The sequence below is a fragment of the Malania oleifera genome, chromosome 6 (genome assembly GCF_029873635.1).
Source record: "Malania oleifera isolate guangnan ecotype guangnan chromosome 6, ASM2987363v1, whole genome shotgun sequence".
Lineage (NCBI taxonomy): Eukaryota > Viridiplantae > Streptophyta > Magnoliopsida > Santalales > Ximeniaceae > Malania > Malania oleifera.
In genome coordinates this window covers 67,529,270-67,548,788 of record NC_080422.1, presented here as the reverse complement: position 1 = coordinate 67,548,788, position 19,519 = coordinate 67,529,270, and the positions used below count along the sequence as shown (strand labels likewise).

At 34.2% G+C, this 19,519-nt stretch overlaps 1 protein-coding gene across 2 annotated transcripts in view; it reads right to left on the bottom strand.

Moving 5' to 3' along the window:
* Positions 1–9,125: 9,125 nt before the first annotated feature.
* The window catches only part of LOC131157429 (uncharacterized), a 35,790-nt gene continuing 25,396 nt past the window's right edge, over positions 9,126–19,519 (bottom strand). For both annotated transcript variants that reach the window (XM_058111594.1, XM_058111593.1), the window contains exon 7: positions 9,126–9,582. In XM_058111594.1, coding sequence (XP_057967577.1) covers positions 9,467–9,582 — 116 coding nt within the window. In that variant the 3' untranslated portion in view covers positions 9,126–9,466. The remainder of the gene's footprint in view (positions 9,583–19,519) is intronic.

The following is a 19,519-nucleotide window of genomic DNA, read 5'->3' as shown; positions in this document are numbered from 1 at the left end:
CTAGAATATCAAATAATTCCAATCAAGTGTGATAATACAAGTGCAATTAATATATCTAAAAAACCTATATCATACTCTAGAACAAAACATATTGATATTAGAAATCATTTTTTGAGAGATCACGTTCAAAAAGAAAATATAACACTTGAATTTATCAATACAAATGATCAATGGGCTAATATTTTTACTAAACCTCTCTCAGAAGATAGATTCAGAACCATTAGAAGAGAGCTTGGTCTATTATATAACAGAGAAATTGTGTAAAGAATCAAATTTTAAGAAAGATCAACAGTCAGCCGACTAACTAAAGGTACAGCCGACTGACTGAACAATTGTATGTAAAGAAGGTTACAGTCAGCTAGCTGACCAAAGACCTAGCCGAATGACTAAAGGAACCATGTCCTCTAATAAAGCAAGGAGTCAGCCAACTGACCACAGGGTCAGCCAACTGACTGATAGAAAACTCCAAATTCATTTATAAAAACCCCAGTCCTTCGAGTGGTCAACCAACTGACCTAGGGTTTGAGCTTCACTTGTACTCTCCCTCTCCTCTATTACTCAGTCCTTCACCCTCAAAAATATCATCATCCATCTCCATTCCTCGTGCAACTCTAGGTTTTTCACCTTCAGGTTTCAAATAAAGTTCAAAAATGTCGCGAACCAAGAGTGTTGGAAGTAAGAAATCCTCCATTTCTTCTCAATCTATTGAGGATTCTTCTATCAAGCAATGGCTAGTAGCTCCGCATGCCAAGAATTTCTACCGAAATCACTAATGCATGACAATACTCAGTAAAATTCTTGACACTTCATTTTTCACATCCGATTTCCCTCACATCCTTTCATTGTTTGAGGCCCTAGGAAGGAAAAATTTTATTTTGTATCAAGCCAAGGGACACTGCCCAAAACTTGTAAAACTTTTCTATGCAAATTTGGTTAAGGAAGAAACCGAGCTTACTACCGAGGTTATAGGAAAATCTATTTCTCTCACTCCTGACTCCCTAGCCAAAATTTTCAAAATCACCAAAGGAGATTTCGAATGCCCTCCTTTTCCAACTTCACGGATCCTAGAACAAGGCTTTACTCCAGAAGAATTTCTTCCCTTAATCTTGGACACTGAGCCTGCTTCATTTGACAATCCACCCTTATACAAGCATATGAACCTTCAAGCTCAAATTCTTCAGAAAATTATCACTTATAATATACTTCCTCAAGCTGGTTCACGCGCGTATATCTCCTATTTAGACTGCTTCATACTATGGTGCTTGCTCAAGGGTAAGAAACTTGACCTACCTAGTCTAATGCTCAAATGGATGATATTTCGTGTGGAAGCACGGTGAGTTACTCTTCCCTATGAAGGAATCCTGAATCAACTCTTTGCTAAGATACAAGTATCGTCTCCTACTGATTTCTTTGTGAAACAAACCCATTATGACATTTTCAATTCCACTACTCTAAAGCTAATGGGTTATGAAAAATATGAGGATGGATGGATTTTAAAGGGAAGTGGAGACCGAGTACACCAACCTCCTGTTACAACTCTTCCAGCATGGTTTAATCCTTTTTATCAACAGTTTACCACCTTTAGTAACACCATGCAAATAGGGCTCCAATCACTTCAAACCAACTTTTCTTCTCTTCAAGAAAATTACTCTTCACTTGATGACCGCTTAAGTCGTATTGAGAAACACTCAGCAAGCTCCTCACGTTCTACTGATCCATGGACATCATTTTTGCTCTAGCAAGTAATGATGGGAGTGATGAGGACTCTAAGGAAAAGAGTGATGCTGAAAATGAGGAAAATATGGAATAAGAGGATGATTTAGAGGAGGAGGAGGAGGAGGAAGAAATACATGATAAATAATACATTTATATAGATCAGTATGTTATGTTCAGCGCAAGGTCATGATTGATAGCCGGCGCAAGGCCATAAATTATGTATGTGTTCGGCGCAAGGCCGCAGTTATGAATGTAATTGGCGCAAGGCCGTATTTATTTATGTTATTACAGAAATAAAAAAACGCTATCAATCTATTTATGTGCAAACAGTATATTATCATGGATTATATGTTATCAGAACCCGGATGGTAGTTCAGTTCAGTTTCAGGAGCACGGTACCGTAGCTATACAAATCAGTTCAGTTTGGACTTGTGCTAACCGCCCCTGCTAGTAGAGGGGGTAGGAGATGGATAGTCGATGTGACTTTCAGTGTAGAGTTGTAGACGTCCACCTAGAAATCCGAACCAGGGTGTGGCGGGCCCTTCGTACTTACAGACATTTTTTACTCGGCAATGGTTGGCTAGCCATTTTTAGGTCCCATCTTTGAGCTACACAACCCATCATGGGGGGTAGTACATGACATCATCTAGCTATTCATCCTAGGTAAATTTTAGAATTACCAGTTATATCAGATGATTTTATGAACAGTGATATGCAGTATGAATTAGTATATTTATGAAATGATATGTTTAATCAGTTATGATATTATCAGTTTCCAAATATGTGAAATGTACTGTATGTTTATTATAGCACCTAAATATTCATGTTACCACACAACTGTATTTAGTTTATTTCCCTTACTGAGAGGTGTCTCACGCCAACTTAAACCGTAACCCAGAAAGACCGGCGGACCGAGGCCGCCGTTGAGGCAGTGTTTACCACCCCACTAGGAGGGTGACTCTTTTTAACGAGGGTCAATAGGTTTTTGATATTAGATCCTAGATGTTTCTTTTGATGATTTTGGGGATTGTATATATGTATACAGTACTATAAAGGAATGTAGGTAACTCTGGTATAATGTATTTTATGGTTTGGTGAATGAAATCTACGTTTACTGCTGCTTAGGTGAAGAAGAAGCAACAGCTAGACTATATTCAATATTTTGTATAACTTAGTTTGGGTTTTCTTTTGCTTTGCTTGTACGACTTCTTAAAGCCTAGAACTTTTCCCTTGTTTTGATTGATGTCCAAAGGGGGAGAGATTATGGAAAGCAAAGATGATATTTTGAGTATATTGAATACTTTGACTTTGTATGACTTTTTTTTTTTTTTAATATATTGCATATTTTTGAAACATATTTCATCATGTTAAAGCACTCTAAGAGCATATTGAACATATTAAAGCATATGAAGCACTATACATGCCATATTGAATTATAATGGATTATATGTGTTCATAAGCTTATTGAAAGTATGCCTATAGTAAGGGGGAGCCTTCTCAAAGGAACCTTCATCTTTGTTCTTTGTTTGTTATCATAAAAAAATGGGAGATTGTTGGCCTAACTAGGCTTTTCAATCTTGTTTTGATGATAACAAATGAAGGTTATATTAACATAAGTTGTTGAGTGACTTTATTTCAAGATTGAATAATCAAAATACTCTCATGGTTATCACGGAAGAAAGCTTGCAATTAAAGTCAATCAAATAAAAGCTTCTCAGAGTATAGAAGCAATACATGTCAAAGCTTAAAGGTTATTGGGATTTGAATTCAAGCTAAACCTCAAGAGATGGACAAAAGAGCTTAAAGACTTAGTGCGTAATGAGTTCATGTTTAAAAAGTCATTTGTAAGTATTTCAATTCAAATATTATTTAGAAATATGAAGCTCATTAGGATGCAACAAAGACTTAGAGACCAAGTTTTTAAAAAAAAAACCCTAGAAAATATTTTTGAAAAGTCACATTCAAGTTTTTCATATAACAAAAGGTTTAAAATCTTAAAAAATTAGAAGTTTTGAAAAAATTGACTGATCAGCTTCTCAAAGTATAGAAGCAATACATGTCAAAGCTTAAAGGTTATTGGGATTTGAATTCAAGCTGAACCTCAAGAGATGGACAAAAAAGCTTAAAGACTTAGTGCGTAATGAGTTCATGTTTAAAAAGTCATTTGTAAGTATTTCAATTCAAATATTATTTAGAAATATGAAGCTCATTAGGATGCAACAAAGACTTAGAGACCAAATTTTTTTTAAAAAAAAAAAACCCTAGAAAATATTTTTGAAAAGTCACATTCAAGTTTTTCAAATAACAAAAGGTTTAAAATCTTAAAAAATTAGAAGTTTTGAAAAAATTGACTAGTCGGCCAACTGACCAAAATACTCTAAAACTTTTCAACTGACTAACAATACAACAAAGTTGAATATATGCCCAGCTGACTGACCATTTTGACCTATAATTAGTCAGTTGATTAACAAGTCCAACTGACTGATACTTTTTGAACTGTATTCAGTCAGCTGACTAACAAGTTAATAGAATTAATTTCTGGCATACAGAAAGGTCTCAGCTGCCTGTCCAGCCGACTGACCTGTATAAAAATACTTACCCAGTCGCCTGTCCAACCAACTGACCCTACGGGATTTTAAATTTTGAACCTCAACGGGAAAATTCTAAAAATTAGTTTTTCAAAGGTGAACATTATAAAAACTTGGTAGACACTCCACGTAACTTGGGAAATAAGGAAACTCATTCTAAAAAGTTTATAAATACTCATTTAACCCAAGAAATCAAATCACCAAGCATACATTCAAGCAATCAAGCATCCTACTCTTAATCTTTCATAAAGCTCACTCTTTCAAACACTCTTGCTGGGAGAACTCTACTGAATTGCTACTGATTCATAAGCCTACGATTCTAATCTACAATTGAGTTTCCTCAAATTTTAAAGAACCTCCAGTGATATCTAATCTTGAGTTTCATACTTTCTATCTTAATATTTGATTGAAGTATATTTAGTACTATAAATTGTACGAACTTACTCTGTTTTGAGAGTGTTTTTGTACACAAATTCTTGTTCTCTTCTTGTTGTACATTGACGGTTCAAGGCTGATTTGAATCGTTGAACCAAGCATGGGTTGATTGCTTGGAGAGGTTTCTCTTCCTTAAAAAAAGGGGGGGGGGTTTGTAAAAGGATTGTTCTGCCCGGAAAGGAGCGTTCATAGTGGAATCCTTTGGTGGTATTGACCAAAGGCGAGGACGTAGGCTGGGGATAAGTCGGACCTTGTAAAATCGTGGAGTTCTTCTTTCCCTACTTTTTAAATTTCAGCACTTTTTATTTTGTGTGTGTGTGTGTGTGTATGCTAAGTGCAGGCTACAGGGATCATTGCTAAATTAAATAGAAGACTCTTAAAACAAAGAAAGTACATTTCAATTAACCGTTTGCAGAAACCTACAAGGGAGTGCGTTGATTAATTTGCGGAAATCTTGATTAAGAGAGCACCATAAATTCATTTCAAAAACAAGGCTTGCATATCATTTACAGGGCTGCTGAAATTGCACAAAGTGTTGCAACATTGTGGTTGATTGATTATTTATTTTAAGTTGAATTGTTTGGTTAAGTGTTTGTTAACTTGTAGTGTGTGTTTTAGTTTTGGTTTTTGAATTGATAAAGTTTTTTGTTTGATAAAATAAAAAACTTAAGAATCATTAAAATGAACCATAAATTTTTAATAACTCAATTCACCCCCTCCCCCCTCTTGGGATTACTATTCCACTTTCAGTTTTCTTACCGATAGTATAGTGGTATGTTTCCCATGCTATAGGTTTATTCACTAAAAATCTAGAATGGTTTTCTTTTTCTTATTGATGACACGGTAGTTTGTTGCCCATGTCAAAGATTTGCAATCTTTCAAGGTATATCAACGATATAGTGGTAAGGTTACCCAATTCTCTGATAGTCTTTCTCAAAAATAAATCAATCCTTCTACATTCATAACACAACAATGTATTATTCAAATCTTTGGAAACCCATGCACTGCCATTAATACCTACATGTTCATTTGGGCCTCTTCTATCCTTAGAATCATGATTTGTTATTGTCTCTACCTAAAACTAGTGTCTAAAATTTTAAATATTCATTACTATAAAACGTCATTGTAACCTAATATGACAATAAACACATAAAGAGGGGTAGCTATAGACACCTAATTTTTGCCAGATTGAAATTAATTCGGAGAATAGGAGAGTCTATATAAAGTTTCTCTCCCCTTCCTTTAAGCCTTTCTTCATAAATTTCAAATTTGAACCCTTAGTTGCACTTTTAAGGCTTAATTGAGCCTTGTTGCAAAAAATCCCATTTAGGACAAGGAAGAAGTTTTCTTGCTCTAAAAGGGAATTTTTGAAATTTAAAGATTAGGGCAAGTTCCCTTACTTCTTTATAAATAATAAGTTATAACTTTTACAAGAACACAAACAAGACAAAGGATTAGAGTCTACATTGGCTCCAAGAGAGAGAGAAAGAAGAAGAGAGAACAAAAAATAAAAAGCAAGAAAATAAAAGAAGAAAAAGAAGAAGGAAAGCTTGAAGCTTAAAGGGAAGATTCAAGTTAAGAGAATGAATGACTCATTCAAAGGTTGAAGAGACCAAAACTTGATGAAAATCAAGGCAAGTCTCTCATTCTCTAGCTCCCCTTGAATGGTTTCATGAGTTTAAGTCTGCATGAATGATTAGGTTCCATAATCATTCTATATTTATGCCAAGGTAAGATATATATGTTTTCTTTAATGTATAAGATAAAGCTGTGATTTTTATGGTAAATACTGCATTAAAGCCATGATTTTTTTAGGGTTTGATTGCATATGATGGTCCATTAAAGCATGTTTAAGGATATTCTAGATTTATGAATAGATAATTTATAGTTTACATGAAATTTAGGCCAAAGCTTGAGTTTTTAGGCCATCTGTGTGTCCAGGGTTAGAATAGATCAAGGATAGATTGAAAAAGTAGAGAAAAATACAAAGAAAAGATTATTGGAAGCCATGGTTGGCTAGGGAAATATAAATAAATAAAAAGATGATAGAGAGTTTGAAAAAAAAAAAAAAGAAATTTTTACATGCGTGGAACACCAAAAGGGTATGAAATAGGCAAAATAAGGTTCCAAGGATCAAAATAGGTAGGAAAATAGGCTAGAAAAGCTTTAGGAGGCCCAAGATCCGACCATCGCCATGGTCGACCGAGAGAATAATAGAAAATTTTTCTCAGTTTTTTAGATCTTATTTTTTGTTGGAAATTATTCCTAGGGTTGATAGGAAAAGAATGGTGATTGTTAGGCTTGAAAAGGACAAAAAATGATACCAAAATTAGCATTTTTCACTTCAGATTTTTGACATCTTCACCAATTCGTAAGAGAAGACGACCAGAAAACATCTGACCGGTGTCTCCTCACACGATCACACATGCCACAAGCTTGCCCCTCTAGATCGAACCACTAGACCGGTTGACCAGTCCAAGCTAATTGGTTAACTAGTTCACCCTGTTTTTATATTTGTTTATTTATTTATTTATTTTTAAAATTTGTTTTCTACTTTAAATTTCGAAAAATTCTAGAAAAAAAAAAAATGAGATGGCCAAAAAAAATTCCTTTTTTATTTTGAAACCATTTTCTTAATTGATTGTATTTATTTACTATTTTTTCTATCTTAATTTGGCTATTTCCATTTCAAAAAATATTTTCTTTTAGATTTTTTGAAAGAATTTTCTATTTAATAATTATAGAGAACCTTTTTTTATATTTAGGGGTTTTTAGATTAGTTTTTCCTTTTAAGTTTTTTAAATTAAATTTTCTTATCTTTTCATGTATTTTTAAGCTTTATAAATTGATAAAAATTCATAAAAATTTCAAAATATTTCTAAAAAATACCAAAAAAATCCAAAGAGGTTTTTATTCTATTTTTAAAATCTTTCAATTGTATTGAGTTCATTTGCATCCTAATTCGGGTATGAGGTTTAAAGAACATATGAAAAACGAGCTTCAATGACCACAATACCCCTTCTGTGTGCATTTAATTATTTGTAAATTTAAGGATGATTACATTACAGAATGATGCTCATTGATGTTTGTTTGTACCTACGATGGTTTAAATTGAACCTAATGCCTCAATGGCCTGCGATGTTATTTTGCAATGATATGACTGTGACTTATTTTGAAATCATGATTGAATCTTTACTTGAAGTTGAATGGTTTGAATGGACGAAGATATGAAAATTCTCAAACACTGGTTAATGATTTTGATGATAGATGGCATGGGGGGCGCAATAGCACCCCCTATTGGTTTTCTTGTGATGAGAGAAACCTTAGATTCTAAATCGAAATATTGTGGGAATGCAAAGTGGAATAATATCTGAAGGCAATGTGACTTTATTAAAATGAATTGCAATAACGATGGATTGGTTATCATATGATGTTTAGTAAGTACCATCATAGAACAAGTGTATAGGGAGTGTTAGAATCTTTCCATAACATACATATAATCCTAAAGTTGGAATTTTGATTCTTAGACCTTTGACAACCGATTATTTGGACCCTAGGAATAGCTTAGACCTTTGACCACCGATTATTTGGACCTTTGGAGCCTAGGAATAGCTAGTCGGCCAAATTAATCAGCAGTAATGGAAAGGTATCTATCTCACATAAGATAATAGATTAGTGGCAACTATGTTGATGTATTACCAACTCGTATCTTACCCTCAAATTACTGATTTCATAATTTGGATTTGCCAGTGTGATTTGGAAATTCACCCTAATAGATGTGAGCCTTTGAAACATATGGACAGCTTAAAAATGAGTTTTTTGAGACAAAAGGATTAGGGATGAGAGCAATTTAATTGGGTGAGAGAGGAGGACCTTCTGAAGTCTCCTAGCGCAGAAAAAACTGGCAAGAAAATCCTATTTTCTACCAAAGAGAAATTATTATTTGTCCCCCAAGGAAACCAACTTCACATTTTTCAAAAACAACTGATTTTAAACTCTTTTAAAAAGCCTTTTTGACACTTAAAAACTTGAAAATCAATACTAACGTCGAAAAAAAATATAAAAGGTCAATTTAACTATATGATGCTCTGAACAAAATGAAATGCTATAAGCCCTCCTTATTCATTCATTCATATTGAGGGGTGTGGAGGTTGCAGCCTGATTTCACAGTTTGTACAAGCACTTGAACAACCTGCGTTGAGCAGAGTATCCTAAAGTGAGCAGGCCTATAACATATTTCCTTGAAGGTAAGTTCAACCGTCACAAAGCATTATAATTAGATTGAACCACAATGGCCATAAATGACGGGGGCAAATAACCAGGCTACCCATTGATACATTTGAATGAAATAAATTAAGAATAGAATAAAATAAAAAACTCGTAAAATTATAAAAACCAATTTTATTATATTATAAAATAAATAAAGCCGCAGCTGCAAACAATTAAAAATAGTAATAACAGAAACACAGTATGAAAGCATTTAAGAGTACCATCCACACCACATCACTTGAGCACCTGCATTTCTTATCCAGATCCAGTCTATATAACAAGCATCATTCACCGAAATGAACAAAATAAGGTAAAATTTTCAACATTTAGTCAGCTCGAGCATTTTACAAGAATAATGCTACGAGAGCAACATTCGTATCGTTGTATCAAAAGTGCTTCCACTTTCTCCAACTAGTTTTCCCCAGTGAAAACAGGTCATGAAATGACGAGCAACCATACTACCGCTGGAATGATACGGAGTATGAACCGGTGTTTGGATCTTTAACAGTTTTAAAGTTGTCGAGGCTCATCCCAAAGCGACCCAACAAAGAATTGCCCATTTCTTTCAATTTCCCTGCTCACACAGAATATATCACTTCGTTAAATATCATTCTAAAGCATGCAGAATATAATACAATATCACAGCTGCCAAAAAAGAAAATAATACCACAAATTTGTTCATTCACAGCAAGAATTTTCATATTGTTATGCATTTCCCTCCATTGTTCTTTTACCTCACCTATGCAATGCCTGGGCTGTTAAATTGTGCAGGCAATGCAGCAAAGAGATCGCTCAAGTGCATCCATCCACTTGCAGCACTTCAATAATCAAAGTATAGTGAAATGTACCTAATTTAATTGATAAATTAAAACTTATATCTTTTTTTGTTGTGCGAACAACCTCCTAACTCTAATACCAATTGTTGTTCACCACACCAACAATCACCCGGGTCTGATACCAATTGTTGTTCCCAAACAATCAGCACCCAGAAACCAATTGTCGGTACCGAGTGTGCACAGCGGAAGACACACAAACTCTCACAAACAATCAATTGAACAAACAAGCAAGCACTCGATGATGAACTATACGAACCTAGCAATCACTCGCCAATGAGAATCAATGAAAGCAACAATCAAAACAAAAGAATTTACGTGGTTCGGCAATTTGCCTACATCCACAGGAGCAGCGGCACTTTTCCACTATCAATGAAGCTTACACCAAGCTTAAACCAACTAGGGTTACATAATAATGATTATATACTAATATAATGCGTACAAAAGACCTATAGTTAATCTAAGACACATTTGTAATGATCCCCCGGAGGAAATTCCTAAAAACTCCCAATCTACTAACCTCGAATTCGAAATTCCGTGGCAACCGCGAGTGAAACCATCAACGGTTTGAAGTCCAGAAGAACACCTTGCGACACTGCCTTAAACCGTCGATGGTTTGCCCTCAAGGTTGCACCCTGAATCTCTCTCTTGATCCCTCGCTTCATGGCGCTTTCCCCCGGTCATTTTCCAATATATTTTTCCTTATGCCAAATACTACTAAAAACAAAATTTTATTTTAATATAATTAAAAATCAAGAAAGACCAAATGTAAATAATGCGAAAAATCATATTTTTGTTCACTGATTTGGTATAGCTTTTGTTTTCTTTCTTACTTTCCATGATAACCAAACATGAAAATGTGGATACCTTAATATTTTTCTTTCCTTTCCCTAACACATTCCAAGTTTCAAATGACCTAAGAGAAAGGACAACATAATAAAAGCAAAAAAAAAAACTTAAGAATTTAAATAAGAAAACCCCTCTTTAAAACCTTTCTGCCGTAATTCAATGAGCACTTCCAATTTGCTAATTCAAGCTGACCATTCTTCAACTTCCTTTCATCTCCATCCAAATGAACTTTCATCAACTATGGGACCAAATAGCCACGAACCCAATTTGTCCTCAATTGTGAACTTCAAAGTCGCAAAATCCTATTCTTACAATGCTGCTCTTTAACCATTCCATCCTCAAATATTAAAATACCCTCTAAACCCTCCATTGGAGATGGTGGCATGGACAATATATCTCCAAGTTAAATCATATGATTTAGTAATCTAAGCCACATTGTCCCTGAATCTCATCCAAAAGCAAACCACCATCGTACGCAAACTCACTAATATCATTGCCATCATTTTCTAACACATCACCCTATTTTTCCTTTCAATTCGTCAGATCTACCTCTCCCTTCTGAATTTCTCTGAGATTCCACAATTCACAAGAATACCTTCAGCATTTGTCCTAAACATTTCTTTTTTTGTTGTCCCAACAAATTTACCCCACTTGTCCACCAAGCATGCATAAACCTTCTCATAATTCCTTTCCTTACGATATACTTTTCCTCCTAGAACATCTACTTCTCTTCGATCGGATTAATTACTCTCTCAAACCAAAAAGAAAAAGAACTCACCATGCCTCAGTGACAGTGATCCGCGATTCCTGTCACTGTCGGCCTCCCAACACAACATCAAGTTTCTCACCACACATCTACTCTCGTTGCTGCCGGAGTCCCATTCATCAAACTTCAAGTCTTCAAATTTGCTAAGGGACATAATTTATGTTTCTCATGGCACACTTTAAGAGGATCATTCTTGATACGATAGAAGCCGAAATCATGGATCAAATTCTTGGACGTTCTTCGGCAGCAATAGAGAGATCAATCGGATGCAGCCTTCAAGATATTTTATCAAATTCTCTCAAAAACCCACAATTAATTGAATTCCTCTTTCATCTTTCATCTACTTTGACTCAAATTCCTCCTTTCTCTTTATTTTACTTCTACTTCTAAAGGTTTCTTCTTTTTTTTTTTGCTTCTACTTCTCAAGGTTTCTTTTCTTTTTCTTTTCTTTTCTATTTATTTTCTTTTATTTTTATTTATTCTATTCTTTCCTTTTTGGTTTTGTTTTCTCACCAACCAAACAGATCCCCTCTCCAAACTTCCTTTCTTTCCTTTCTTTTCCTTTCTTTTCTCCCAAAGACCCAAACAAATTCAAGGATTCTTGTTTCTTCAGCCCTAAAATCATGAAGAAGCAATAAAGATTTTATGGGTTGAGAAATCTTGTTTCTTCAATATTCTTGGATTTTGAATCTTGAATTTAAATTGAAGAATTCTTACAATCCCTAGTTGCTTAAATATTCTTCAATTAATTTTCATTAGCAGCATCAAATTTCCTGCGGCAAAGGGTACATACTACAGTATTTTTCAAGTAGTTGACATTTCCTTTTAGTTTCAATCACCAGTGAATCTTCTCCTCTCTTGTTATTTCTTTTTTTATTAATATTATCAAAAAAATTTCTAATAGTTGTCTAGTAGTGGTGATTTCGTATTTATGATTTGTAGGCTTAGTATATGCATTTTTGTGTTTTGTGTTTTTCATTTGCAAGTTTCGGAATATACAAATTTTTCAAAAAGTACTATTGCACAATTTTTTTAAATTGTAGTCTAGCTTGATTCACACTCAAAATTTTATGCTTTAAAATATTTTTTAAAAGCATTTGTATTATAAATTGTGTGTGGCTTCTACTAGTTGTAGGTGTGATTTAGAAAATTGTCTATGGAGAAAAAAAAACACACAAATGTGTACTTCACCTGTGTAACACAAATTCTTTGTACACAACCAATCCCAAGCCCGAATAAAGGAGCAGGGTTGTGTTAGATAGCTGACAGCTAGCGTAAAACTTTGTCAAATCTTGTTATCATGAATTCTTACCAAATTCACCTCGGTCAAGAATAAATCGGATCAACATAAAAGGTAAAGGATAAATAAGTTAGCACAAGAAACTAAGATTAGATTAACAACTTGAAATATAGAAATTCTTACGGGAAAAAATATGGAAATAGTAGAAATAGTGTTTAGAAGGAAAATTAACTTAATCTGCCTTTAAGAGACTAAATGGGTAGGAGATAAAGGTAAAGAAATTGAAAAATCAGGATTTAAACTTAGTACATTGGTATAGAGAAACATAAAAATGGAGTGAGTATTATTGTAGACAAAGACCTAAAAGATAATGTAGTAGATGTTAAAAGAATATAGGATAGGATCATTAAAATCATGATAGCTTTAGGCTTGGAGATGGTGAACATCATTAGTGCATATGCTCCCCAAATAGGATTGGCAAAAAATCTTAAAAGACAATTTTAAGAAGATATGGATAGTATTTTACAAGGGTTACCTATGTCCGAAAAGGCATTCATAGGAACTTATTTGAATGATCACATAGGAAAGGATAATAGGATATAAGAGGATACATGAGGGTCATGAATATGGAGATAAAAATGAGGCCAGTGATACAATGTTAGATTTTGTCATGTCTTACGATTTGACAGTAAAAATAACCTTCAAGAGTGGGTATAATAAAAGTAAAAGCCAAATAGATTTCTTCTTAACTATGAACAGGGATCGTCTCTCTTATAAGGATTGTAAAGTTATTCCAGGTGAAAGTTTGGCTCCAAACCATTGAGTCCTAGCATTAGGTATGCATATTAAAAAATGGATGAGAATGAGAAGCATAAATCAACGCAAGAGAACTAGTTGGTGGAACTTGAAGGGAGATAATATAGTAAAAATTAAAGACAAAATGAACAAAGAGTGTGATTAGACAATAGGGGATAAGGTTAATGCAAATACTATTTGGAATAGAATTACAAATTCTATCCTAAGGATAGCAAAAGAGGTTTTAGGTGAGTCCAAAGGAAGATACTCAGATAGTAAAGAAAGTTGGTGGTGAATTCAAGAAGTCCAAAAGCCATTAAGCTAAAAAGAAATTGGTATAAAAATATGGCCAAATTGTAAAAAATATAGAAAATCTTGATAAGCAAGAAAAAATGAAAAAAAAAATACTATTAGTTAAGACAAACATAGAGCTTGTGATACTTTATTTACCAAACTAGATACAAAAGGAGGAGAAAAATACATTTATAAACTAGAACTAGAGAAAGAAAATGCAAAGATTTATATGATGTAAAATTTATAAAGAACGAGAATGATAATGTCTTAATTAGAGAAGAAGACATAAAAGAGACGTGGCATTGATACTTTGATGAGTTGTTTAATGAAAACCAAAATGAAAGATTGAACTTGGAAGTGACAAATGAGAAAACTAAAAATAAAAGATTTATTCACAAAATTAGAGTTGTTGAGGTTGAGATGGCATTAAAAAAAGATGAAAAGTGGGAAACGTATAGGACCAAATAAAATACCAATTGAAACTTGGAAATGTTTAGGAGATAAAGGAATTTTTTGGTTAACTAATCTATTCAACACTACTATAAAAACCAAGAAAATGTCAGAAAAATGGAGGAAAAGTACACTAGTACCTGTGTACAAAAACAAAGGTGATATTCAAAACTGTAGAAACTATCATGGAGGAATTAAGATTATGAGTCATATGATGAAATTATGGGAAAGGGTAATTGAAAATAAAATAAGATTAGAAACAAAGATTTAAAAAAATTAATTCGGTTTTATGCCTGCAAGATCAACAATAGAAGTTATTTATCTTTCAAGAAATTTAATGAAAAAGTCTAGGAAAAAGAAGAGGGACTTGCATATGGTTTTTATTGATCTAAAGAAAGCTTATGATAGGGTACCTATGAAAATTCTTTGGTGGGTCTTACAAAAGAAGGGAGTTTGTAGTAGATATACAGATATTATTAAGGATGCGTGTATCATAGAGTAGTGACTAGCATTAGGATCGTAGGAGGTGAATCTAGAGATTTCCCAATCACAATAGGTGTACATCAAGGTTCTACTTTGAGTCCTTATCTTTTTACTTTAGTAATTGATGAACTAAGTAAGAATATCCAAAATGAGATCCCTTGGTGTATGTTGTTTGTAGATGATATCATGTTAATTGATGATAGTAGGAGCAAAATGTAATCTAAGCTAGAACTTTGGAGAGTCACATCAGAGTCTAAAGGATTCGAGATAAGAGGAATAAGACAGAATATATGAAATGTAATACAGAGAAGATTAAACTTGACAATCAAGAGATTAATAGCACTGATAGATTTAAATATCTTAGATTTATTATACAAACTGAAGGGAAAATTGAAGATACGGTACATAAAATTAAAATAGGTTGGGTAAAATGGAGGACAACTGTGTTGTGTGATCATAGAACACCTTTATGGTTCAGAATGTTGGGCAACTAAGAAACATGTACAAAAAATAAAAGTTTGTGAGATTCGAATGTTAAGGTGGATGAGTGGTTTAACGAAATGAACATATACGTAATAAATTAGGCATAGTAGCAGTTGAAAACAACATAAGGGAGGGGGGGCTTAGAAGGTTTGGGCATTTGAAATGTAAGCCTAGTAGATCACCTGTAAGGAGGACTGAGTTATTGCATCTGGCATGAAAAGGGGTATGAGTAGGCCTATAATAACTTGGAATGAGGTAGTGAGAAAAGACTGAATAGCTCTTAATCTAATAGAGGAAAACACTCTTGATCGAGTGAATTGGCAGAAAAGAATTTATGCAGCTGACCCCACCTAGTGGGACCTCAGGCTTGTTGTTGTTGTTATTGTAACATCTACTTCCCTTCGAATATGAGCCATGAACCCCTCCTGTAACATTAGTAAGAGCCCCAAGTCCAAACCATCAACTTCTAGATTGGCTTATGCAAAACCCTAGTCACCTTTGCTTCCTCTACAACTTGTCATTCCAATTGCCTTACACCACCTCCAATTATCTTCAGCTACAAATCTCACCACTCTTTGCATAGAGATGATGGTTCTCTAGCAACAAACTTACTTTCATAACTAAGATTGTCACTTCCCCGTAACATTAGTTCCATTCTCAATACGAGGAACCTCCTTCTCTGACCAACAAATGAAGCTCTCTCACAAGACTCCTCCAATCATCATCACAAGCACCTCATGGGATGAAACAGAAATCATTTTCTGATTCCCCCTCAACCCTAATTCCTCGTCAAATTAATCACCATTCAATAATCAACCATCCAAATCTTATTTTAAAAGAAACCCTCACCAACTACCCAAATGCTCAAGACAAACCATCAGCAAACCATAGCACTGTCGCCAAAGAAATAGTACCCAATGACCAAGTAATTGGTTTCTCAAAAAAAAAAAAAAACCCTTCCCCACCCTCTCTAAATATAGATTAATAGATTTCATTCAAACAAGGCAGTCTGCTCAAAACCACCTTCTCTCATGGCAAATAGTAGCCATGATAGATTTAAAACAAACAAAGCCAAAGATTTCAAAAGAGAACGAGAGAGAGAGAGAACACATCACGAGAGAGTCCCCAACATCTAAACAATATTTAGAATCATCTAAATATATCATTAGTCAAGACAGATGCAACCTTTATATTTAGAAACTAGATATTAATTTGGATTATTAAATTCAAATAAATTAATTTAAAAGAAAATAAGCGTCAAGTAGTTCCATCAATTCATGTCACAATAATGAGTCATGAATTGTAGTAGTTCTTTAGGTCCAACATAATTATTATCATCCCATCAAGATTAAACTTGCAACATTAAGCAATGATAAATGTTATGCAACTCTTTTTCGGAATCAATAGGTAATGTATACTTCTAGTGAACCAATAATTTAGGGATACTAGTAGGCCTTATAGAAGCACATGCTTAGATGACCTTTCAAAGTGTGGCAGTTTGTTAGGGGCACGGTCTTAAGTTTCCACGAAATTGTCGAAATTTCCGTCGAAATTTTAGGTTTCCATCACCCTCGAAATTGAAATGGCAGTCCATTTCCGTCGAAATTTCAATGAATCATCCAAAATTTATCAAAATCTCGAAGTTTTAGCGGAACTTGTCAAAATTTTAACTATACAATGAAATTTCCTTGGAATTCAAATAAGAGATTTAGGAGTGAATGAAAACTTATTTTATTTATTTTTATCGGAAAAAAAATATATTATTATAAGTGCTTTTGAAATTATATGAAAAAATAAACTTACAACGACATTTTATTTAACCATTCATGTCTAAATTATCATTATTTGTATAATAAATAATAGGGTAAAAGACACTGACCTCCCTAAGGTTTGGAAAAAAGACAAGGACCTTCCCTGCGATTTCAAAAATTTCAGAGACCTTCCCTGAGGTTTCAAGAATTCTAGAGACCTCGCGTGAGATTTACCAAAAAGACACAAACCTCCCCTTGTATTTTGCTAAAAGAAAAATCTTTTGAGGAGAGGTTTGTGTCTTTGTGTCAAACCTCAAAGGAGGTTTGTGGCATTTTTGAAACCTCGAGGGAGGTCAATGGAATTTTTAAAACCTCAGGGGAGGTTCTTGTCAAACAATATTTAAAAGATTTATGTTTCATTTGTATTAGCTGAATATGTTTAATGTACATCATCTTACAAATATGTTTGATAAACATACTATATTACAATTTTTCCACCTCATACACAACATAGATGTATTTCACTTGTAATATATTAGTCCTAAAACTTACATTGTTATGTCTGTTAACCATTTCTAAAGTTTAACAAAGAATTCCATGGTTCTACTTATTTATGTTATTTTTTCAAATCGAAATCGAAATTGACATCAAAATCAAAATTTTTGTACTTTTGAAGTTTCGAAATTTGAGCCGAATTGAAATTTAAGACCTTGGTTAGGGGTGTGTTCGGGATGTTTAAAAGCATTTTAATTTACAAAACCAACCTTGTGAAACATGCATGGATTCAACTTACCTTTGTTGGCTTTAGATTGGTTAGCTATAATCACAAAGAAGAAAGAACAACCACAATGACTGAAATTATGAGAAAGTCGAAACCAAAAAGCATATGGAGAGAGAGAGAGAGAGAGAACGAAAAACAGCTGACACAACTTTTAAACTGCAGAAGTAATCTGTGCTGTTATTCAATCATCAGTGCAGATGAAATAAGGAGAAAAGGGCAGAGGGTGACACTGGCTGAAGCTTGAAAACTCCTTTTCTTCGTTGAGGGTGCATAGGGCAGAGGGGGGAGACTGGAATCTACAATATCTTGGTTCAACAAGGGGGTCTTACCATACATGTTGTATTGTAACCTAATTACTAATTTGAATTGCATATAACATGATACATGTGTGGTTGTATTAAGGAACAAAATCAAAATTATTTTAATTAAACTGCCAAAAGTAGTCTAAGCGTGAACTTCTGTTTGTCATGTGTGCATAGTAGGTGTAACATGTATATACCGACGACATGTAGGATAAACTACACTAGAAAGTATCGCCTCATGTATAAGGCATATGGTAATGTTGCATTAGTCATTTTTTTATTAAAAGAAAGGTATTAAATGGTCAACTTCAACATTTGTCCATGTTGTCGACCTCAACAGCAATTTTTGTGCTCCAGAAAATTTCTCCTTAGCTCCAAGTTACTGATGCAGTACAATGAACACGGCAGAAATTTTAACTTCAAAGAATTGAGAATTTTTTGGATATTATTGCATATCTGTATTTTCAATTTTCTATTTCCCATTATTTTTTTTCTAACTGTATTTCATTGGGTCATAGATCACTAAATTCTGGGATTCTACTTCAGAATGTAAACTACTCAGTTCAGTTTTGGCAGGGCAGATGGAGTGGGGATGCTCCCCTAAAGAGGCAATTTCTAAATCTTTTCATGTTGGTTAGGAACACAGAAGCTTCAGTTTGTTATAATTATCATATTTCTGAAGGGAGGATTGTGTGGAATATAACATCAATTAGGAAAGCATTGGGAACTGAACAGTTTCTCAAGGTTTTTCGACTTATTAAAAAAAATCAGATCTGTCAACAGATGTTTCCTGTGCAAAGAACAAGCAGAATCAGTGCAGCATTTACTGATCAGTTGCAGGTGGACCAGGTCTCTGGGAGACTGGGCAGCAGCCCTGCTGGGAGCTAAATGGGCAGCTGCAAAAACTAAGGGTGAGATGAGGGCCTGTAAAGGTATACATACAGATAGAAGCAAAAGGAGGTATGTACAGGTGATTCCTCAAAGCCATTTTTTTCCTGGTGTGGAGGAAGAGAAATAGGAAGGATTTTGAGAATATATAATTGGCAGCCAAAAAGAGTTATGAAACCGGCTTATTATGCAGTATTTTTTGGATCAACAGAGAGCATTTTCCTGGAACTTCGTGGAAACATCCAGAGCCCAGATAGAACTTGGTAGAAGCCTTCATGATTAATCTCTAATCAGTTCAAAGTGTTGGGCCAAGGGTAGAACCAGCCCAGTTTGCAACATGATTACGATGCTAACAATGATGGGCATTGCCCAAGGGCTAAGGACCTATCCAGAAGCTTTGTTGAAATCAAGAGGATAAAGGGAAGAGGGTGGTGGAGGAAGCCTTGGAGTCTAGTAGCCACTCCAGCAATGATTCAGCATGGGATGCTGAAGCTTCTACTAGCAAATGGGAACCAAGTGTAGACAACAGGTGAAAGGGCAAGAGAAAGTTTGAGAACATAATACTAGCACAGAAGCAGGAAAGTTTGGCCAGTGAT